The 7,575-nt window shown below is 54.1% G+C and overlaps 2 protein-coding genes across 4 annotated transcripts in view; one reads left to right on the top strand and one right to left on the bottom strand.

Annotated features, from left to right (window-relative positions):
* CD276 (CD276 molecule) overlaps nucleotides 1-4,725 on the top strand; it is a 7,046-nt gene extending 2,321 nt beyond the window's left edge. Inside the window, exons 4-7 of one of the 3 annotated variants that reach the window (XR_004082656.1) lie at nucleotides 1,520-1,655; nucleotides 3,052-3,093; nucleotides 3,926-3,961; nucleotides 4,673-4,725. Coding sequence is in view for 2 of the 3 variants with exons in the window: in XM_005430055.2 (XP_005430112.1) it covers nucleotides 1,515-1,655; nucleotides 3,052-3,093; nucleotides 3,926-3,961; nucleotides 4,673-4,695 (242 nt within the window). In the remaining variant the exon portion in view is untranslated. Of the gene's footprint in view, nucleotides 1-1,514; nucleotides 1,656-3,051; nucleotides 3,094-3,925; nucleotides 3,962-4,672 lie in introns of all 3 variants that reach the window. The other 2 variants (XM_005430055.2, XM_031064488.1) reach the window with 2 other exon arrangements.
* Nucleotides 4,726-7,178: 2,453 nt separating this feature from the next.
* The window catches only part of INSYN1 (inhibitory synaptic factor 1), a 4,658-nt gene continuing 4,261 nt past the window's right edge, over nucleotides 7,179-7,575 (bottom strand). Inside the window, 1 exon segment of the mRNA XM_031064486.1 lies at nucleotides 7,179-7,575. This exon segment is cut by the window's right edge and continues 28 nt beyond it. Within this exon segment, the coding sequence (XP_030920346.1) occupies nucleotides 7,297-7,575 (279 nt within the window). The 3' untranslated portion in view covers nucleotides 7,179-7,296.

The following is a 7,575-nucleotide window of genomic DNA, read 5'->3' as shown; positions in this document are numbered from 1 at the left end:
GGGGGCTGGGGAGGGGACAGTGGTAGCCAAAGCCACCCAGGAGGAGCTGGGGGAGGTCACCATGGTGGCAGTGCCACACAGAGACAGCCAGGAGGGGCTGGGGAGGGGACCATGGTGTCACTGGCACTCAAAGCCACCCAGGAGGGGCTTGGGGAGGTGACAGTGCCACCCAGAGCCTGGCAGGAGGGGCTGGGGAGGTGACACTGGCACCCAGAGCCACTCAGGAGGCATTGAAGGAAGTGACCATGGTGGCACTGTCACCCAAAGCCATCCAGGAGACATTGGGAGGGAGGTGGCCGTGGTGACACTGTCACCCAAGGCCACCCAGGAGGGCTGGGGGAGGTGGCAGTGGCACCCAGCGCCACGCAGAGGGTGGTGTTGGGAAGGGATTCCTGGCCGGGCTGGCATTCCCAGAGCGCCGTGGCTGTCCCTGGATCCCGGCAGTGCCCCAGGGCTTGGAGCAGCCTGGGACAGTGGGAGGGGGCACTGCCATGGCAGGGGGTGGCAGCAGGTGACATTTAAGTCTTCCATGGGGGCTCTGTGCCCCCAGGAGCAGTTCTGGGTTGGGTTGTGGTCCAACGTGGATGTGGGATTATCTTGGAACATTCTGGATCATTGTGGCTGTGGGGTCACCCTCAGTGTTGGGTTGTCCTGGGTGTGGGGTCACCTTGGATGTGGGGTCACCTTGGATGTGGGGTCACCCTGGATGTGGGGTCACCCTGGATCGTTGTGGCTGTGGGGTCACCCTAGATCATCCTGGATGTGGGATCACCCTCAGTGTTGGATCATCCTGGGTTTTGGGGCATCCTGAGTGTTGGATCAGCCCACATATGTGGTCACCCTGGATATTGAACCATCCTGGATATGGGATCATCCTGAATGTGGGGTCACCCTGGATCATCCTGAGTGCTGGGTCACCCTGGATATGGGATCACCCTGGATGTGGGGGTCACTCCAGGTGTGGGATCACCCTGCATATGGGATCACCCCAGTTATGGGGTCACTCCAGATGTGGGATCACCCTGCATATGGGATCACCCCAGTTATGGGATCACCCCAGATGTGGGATCACCCTGAGTACAGGATCTCCCTGGATATGGGATCATCCCAGATATGGGATCACCCCAGTTATGGGATTACCCTGGATATGGGGTCACCCCACATGTGGGATTACCCTGGATATGGGGTCACCCCACATGTGAGATCACCCTAGATATGGGATCACCCCAGATGTAGGATCACCTGGGATGTTGGGTCACCCTGGATATGGGATCACCCCAGTTATGGGATTACCCTGAATATGGGATCACCCCAGTTATGGGATCACCTCAGTTATAGGGTCACCCCAGATGTGAGATCACCCTGGATATGGGATCACCCTGGATATGGGATCACCCCAGTTATGGGATCACCCTGGATGTGGGATCACCCCGGCTATGGGGTCACCCCGGCTATGGGGTCACCCCGCCATTGCCGGGTGCTGATCCAGGCCCTTTTCCGTCCCTCCGCGCAAGGCCAGCCCCTGGCATTCCCGGCGGTGGCCCTGTGGGTGACGGTGGCCCTGGCCGTGTGCGTGGTGGCCCTGCTGGGCGTCCTGGCCTTCGTGTGCCACCAGAAGATCCGCGAGAGCTGCCGCGAGGACGAGGAGCGCGCGGGTGAGCCCCGGGAGAGGCCGGCGGGGGACGGGTGGCACCGCTGGCACCAGAGGGACACCAGGGGGTGGCACTGCCATGCCTGTCCCCTTTCCCCATGGCCAGGACATCTCTGATGCCCTCTCCCATTTTGGGTCGTATTCCACGTTTTTATGGGGTGGTGTTTGCACCACAGGGGATTTGTTCCCAAAAAAGCTCCCGGAATGGCTCTGCCGCCCTCAGGAGTGACCTTTTTTCCATGGGTTTTGCTCCCAGTTTCCCTCGGGAATTGCCTTTTTCCATGGTTTTTTTTCATGGATTTTGCTCTCAGTTTCTCTTGGGAATTACCTTTTTTCCACAGATTTTTCCCATGGATTTTGCTCCCAGTTTCTATTGGGAATGAACTTTTTTTCCATTTTTTTTCCCATTAATTTTGCTCCCAGTTTCCCTTGGGAATGACCTTTTTTCCACAGATTTTTTCCACAGATTTTGCTCCCAGTTTCTATTGGGAATGACCTTTTTTCTATGTTTTTTCCCATGGATTTTACTCCCAGTTTCTATTGGGAATGACCTTTTTTTCCATGGATTTGCCACCAGTTTCCCTCAAGAATGACCATTTTTCCATGGATTTGCTCCCAGTTTCTCTTGGAAATGACCTTTTTATCATGGATTTTTCTCCATGGATTTTGCTTCCAGATTCTATTGGGAATTACTTTTTTTCCTTTTTTTTCCCCCATGAATTTTGCTCCCAGTTTCCCTTGGGAATGCCTTTTTTAAATGGATTTTTCTCTCTTGGGAATTACCTTTTTTCCACAGATTTTTTCCATGGATCTGCTCCTCGTTTCTCTTGGGAATGACCTTTTTTCCATGGGTTTTTTCCATGTGTTGTGCTCCCAGTTTCCCTCAGGAATTACCTTTTTCCATGGGATTTTTCCATGGATTTTGCTTCCAGATTCTATTGGGAATTACTTTTTTTCTTTTTTTTCCCCCATGAATTTTGCTCCCAGTTTCCCTTGGGAATTATCTTTTTTCCACAGATTTTTTCCATGGATTTGCTCCCCATTTCTCTTGGGAATGACCTTTTTTTCCATGGATTTTTTTCCATGGGTTTTGCTCCCAGTTTCCCTCAGGAATTACCTTTTTCCATGGGATTTTTCCATGGATTTTGCTCCCAGGATCCCGGTGGACACTGGAAGGAGGGAAGAGCCTCGCAATTTGGGGTATCCCAAATTTTGGGGGATCCAGGGATCCCTCTCCAGGTGGTTTTTAGTGGCACCAACCCCGCGGCTGTCCCTCGGAGCTGGGGCTTTTCCCGTTGGGATTTTTGGGAATGAGGTGCCCTGGAAAGGCCAGGATGCTCCAAGGGGCACCCCCAGAATCCCGGGAATGGGGTGCCCACCTCGGGATCCTTGTTTTCCAGGGCCAGAGGAGCGGGATGAGGAGGGGGAGGAGCCCAAGACAGGTGGGTGCCCCATCCTGGTTCGGGGTGGCCCCTTCCCTATTCCCGATTTTCTGACACCCCTGATCCTGGATAAACCACCCCATTCCATAATAAAACCTCCCCATTCCATAATAAAACCTCCCTATTCCTGAATAAACTTCCCAATTCCTTAATAAAATCTCCCAATTCCCAAATCAAACCTCCCAATTCCTTAATAAAATGACAGAATTCCGTAATAAAACCTCCCAACTCCTTAATAAACCTCCCCATTCCTTAATGAAACCTTCAAATTCCCGAATAAAGCCTCCAAATTCCCGAATAAAACCTCCCAATTCCTTAATAAAGTGACAGAATTCCTTAATAAAACCTCCCAATTCCTGAATAAAACATCCAAATTCCTTAATAAAATCCCCCAATTCCTTAATAAAATCTCCTCATTCCTGAATAAAACATCCCATTTCCTTAAAAAAATGACAGAATTCCGTAGTAAAACCTCCCAATTCCTTAATCAAATCTCCCAATTCCCAAATAAAACCTCCCCATTCCTTAATTAAGTGGCAGAATTCCTTAATAAAATGGCAAAATTCCTTATTAAACCTCCCAATTCCTTAATAAAACGTCAGAATTCCCAACTCAAGCCTCCCAATTCCATAATTTCCCAGCATCCGGCAGCTCCGTGATGGTCCTGGGGATTCCCTTTTTCCACTGGCACAGGACCAAACCCTGAGAATTCTGCAGGGAAATTGGGAACGGGGTCGCTTTTGGGGTTTATCCCCCAAAAATGGGATTTTGGGGCCGTTTCCTTTGGGAATGGGGATGGGATTGACCACGAGATGTTTTTCTCTTTTCCCAGCTCTGCAGCTGCTGGAAAACACGGAGAGCAGAGAGGGTGAGTGGATGTTTCTGGCAAATCCGGGATAATTCCCGTTTTCTCCCTAAAATCCGTGTGGGAAACATTTGTCAGGTTTCAAGGGGTATTTTCCCTTCCCTATTTTCATTTTCCCACGGGTTTTCCATCAGATTTTCCCAAATTATCGTTTTCCATTTCCCTTTTTCCCAGTTTTTCGTGGTTTTTCCCAGTTTTTCCTGGTTTCTCCTGGAATCCAGTGGCTCCTGCATCCCTCATCCCCTCCTTTTCCCGGCCACTCTGGATGGGGAAAAGCCTCCCCACACCCAACCCTGGGAGGAATTTGGGGTTTTTTTGGGGTTTCCATGGATTTTCTGGGATGATGGGAATCGCTGGGGTTGGAAAAGGATCCAGAGTTTTCCAGCCTGGAAAAGGATCCAGGGATTTCCCAACCTGGAAAAGGATCCAGAGTTTTTCCAAGCCTGGAAAAGGATCCAGAGTTTTCCAACCTGTGGCCCCAATAATCCATTAATGTATCAATTTATCAATTTATTCATTTATGAATTCATTGATTTGTTGATTTATTACTTTAATACTTTATCAATCCATTAATTCATTAATCCATTAATTGATTGCTCTGCTGATTTATTAGTTCATTAGTTCGTTAATCTGTTGATATATCAATCCCATCCCGGGAGTTCCCCGTGCCGGCAGTTCCATGTTCTCCCTCTCAATTCCCTTTCCCCCGCCCAGATCGGGAGCAGGAGATCGATTGACGGCAGCCCCGGCCCCACCCGCCTGTCCCCCGGGACAGCAACACCCCATGGTCGGTGACACCCCCTCTGGGCAGTGACACCCCCGGGGTGGTGACAACTCTGAGGCAGTGACACCTCTGGGCGGTGACACGCCTGGGGGCGTGACAACCCTGGGGCAGTGACGCCTCCAAGCTGGCGACAACCCTGGGGCTGCGACACCCTTGGGGCAGTGACACCCCTGGGGTGGTGGCGCCTCTTGGCAGTGACACTTCAGGGGCAGTGACACCTCCGGGTGGTGACACCCCCGGGACAGCAACACCCCATGGTCGGTGACACCCCCTCTGGGCAGTGACACCCCCGGGGTGGTGACAACTCTGAGGCAGTGACACCTCTGGGTGGTGACACCCCTGGGGGCGTGACAACCCTGGGTCCAAGCTGGCGACAACCCTGGGGCTGCGACACCCTTGGGGCAGTGACACCCCTGGGGTGGTGACACCCCGTCTGGGCAGTGACACCCCTGGAGTGGTGACACCCCGTCTGGGCAGTGACACCCCCGGGCCGGTGACACCTCTGGGTGGTGACACCCCCGGGGTGCCCCAGCAGGGAGGACCCGGAGCTGCCGCCTGCCCCACCCCATTGCCGTTCCCCACCTCCCGTCCTTCCTGGGAAAGGCAGGTGAGGACCTGCCCGGTGTCCCCGTGTCCCTCTGCGTGTCCATCCCAGCGGGACATTCCCCGTTCCCTGCTCTGGTGCTGCCCCGGGTGCCTTTCCCTGCCCTTCCCAAGCCCGGAGCCTCGGGAATGGCGGCTGGGGCTCAGGGGGCTCCGGGAGCCCCTTCCCCACGCTCCTTTCCCGCTCCCCGAGTCCCTCCGGGCTTGTCCTGGCCTTAACCGCTGGATCCCGGCAGGTTTGTGCCACCGGGAGCGATCCCGGGGCGTTTTTGGGAAGGGAGCACCCGCTGGCCGGGTGAGGTCCTGCTGTGGGGACACCTCTGGGGATATCCCGAGCTCGTCATTCCCTTGGGATTGGGGGCTCCGGGTGCGTCCCAGGGTCCCCCCAGCGCTGTTGGGGACGTGGGGACACCCCGAGTGCTGCTGTCCCAGAGCGCGGGAGGTCCCCAAGAGCTCCTTGGGTCGAGTCCTTCTTTAAAATCCGGGATCTGGGGCGTTTCTCGTGCCTTGACAAATAAATGTGGGACCGTGTCGGTCGATCCCTCCTGGCTCCGTGTGCTCTGCAGGGTTTGGCTGGGAACGGTGTAAGGGCTGGGATTCCCAGAGGAAAAGATTTCCAGGGCCTGTTGGAGCCCCAGCACAAGGAGGAAAATCCCAAAGGGATGCCTGAGCTGGCTCCTAAATGGAATCCTGCTGCCAAGATGGGGTGGAATTCCCAGGGGATCCTTCCTCGTGGGGTGGGAATTCCTGGGGGATCCTTCCCCATGGAGTGGATGAATCCATGGATCCAAGGATGGATGATGGATGATGGATGGATGGATGGATGGATGGATGGATGGATGGATCCATGGATGGATCCATGGATGGATGGATCAATCAACCTATGAATGGACGGATGGATGGACCCATGGATGGTCAGTCCCAGCTCCTCCCCTTGGATTTCTGCATTGCTTTCCCACCCCAAAGCCGCTCGGGAATGCAGCTCTTCCCACCCAGATTGACCGTCAGGAGCCGAGGTGGCGTTTTTGGCTCAGAAAAACCTTGGCAAAGCCTGGTGCCAGGAATGCTCTGGGATGGAAATGTGTCCCTGCGGGATGAGGCGCCGGCGGGAAGGACACGGGAACATTGTCCTGGGAGCAGCTGCTGCTCCGACCCCTTTGGATACCTCGGAAAAACGCCCACGGTGGATTTGGAGCTCTAGATTCCTTCGTTTCCAAGCAGGACCTGATTTCTTTCCCTGAAAAATCAGTGTTTGGATCTGGAAAAGCAGGATTAGGGAGCTCAGGAAAAGCGGGACTTTTTTCAGATGGATGCAAGACTTGGGGTCAGGGATATTTCTGCCGGAAAAGTTGGGAATTCAGGGGGAAGGGGCTCCCAAGGATAGGTCCTCATTCCTGGGGGTTTTGGTGATCCCCTTGTTGTTCCTTTTGGAGCTGGGAATGATATTCCACTGACATTCCAGCGACATCCTGGAGCCCTCCCAAATCCCCTCAGCCAGAAATGCCCGACCCCGCTGATTTTCCCGAAACCAAACAGGGATAACACATCCCAGAGAAGGGAAATTCCCCCTCCCTGATCCTGCCACCCCCTGCAGCATTCCCACATTCCAATCCATGCCCCAGAATGGAGGCCGGCCCCTCCTGGCGCATCCGTGTCGTGGTTGGGATTTCTCTGTGCTGGATGATTTATTGAGCTCCTTCGATCCAGTTAAAAAAAAAAAATCATTTAAAATTCCCTGAGCCTGGAAAGCCGTTGGGATATTGGAATATTGGGATATTGAGATACCGGGATATGGCGATATCGGGATATTTGTTGCCACCTTCTCACTCAGCGTTTATGAGGAGTACGGATTTATTGAAATATATATTTATATTTATATATATATCATTTCCAGCCCCTTTCCCAGGGATTTTCCCCCTCCCCCAAACCCTTTCCAAACCCAGATCCGGGCTCAGTTTTTGTTGGGAATTCTCTGCCTGGCCGGGACGTACGGCAGCAACGTCTGCGTGCTCTTGTCGGCCACGGTCTGGGTGCTGCTGTTCCTCGTGGCCCTGCGGATCGGGATCACGCCCGGGTTCCTCGGGAGCTGCTCCCGAGGCCCCTTCCTGGTGGGATCGTCGGGAACGTCGGCGCCGTCGTCAGCGTCGCCATCGTCGTCGCAGCACAGGGCGTGGTAGAGCACCTTGTCGCTGAAGCGGACGCGCTCCCGCGTCCCCCCCGGCCGCCGGGC

Source organism: Geospiza fortis, unplaced genomic scaffold (assembly GCF_000277835.1).
Source record: "Geospiza fortis unplaced genomic scaffold, GeoFor_1.0 scaffold628, whole genome shotgun sequence".
In the NCBI taxonomy this organism is placed as follows: Eukaryota; Metazoa; Chordata; class Aves; order Passeriformes; family Thraupidae; genus Geospiza; species Geospiza fortis.
Note: the sequence above shows the minus strand (reverse complement) of the source record. Positions and strands in the feature narration are given on the sequence as shown.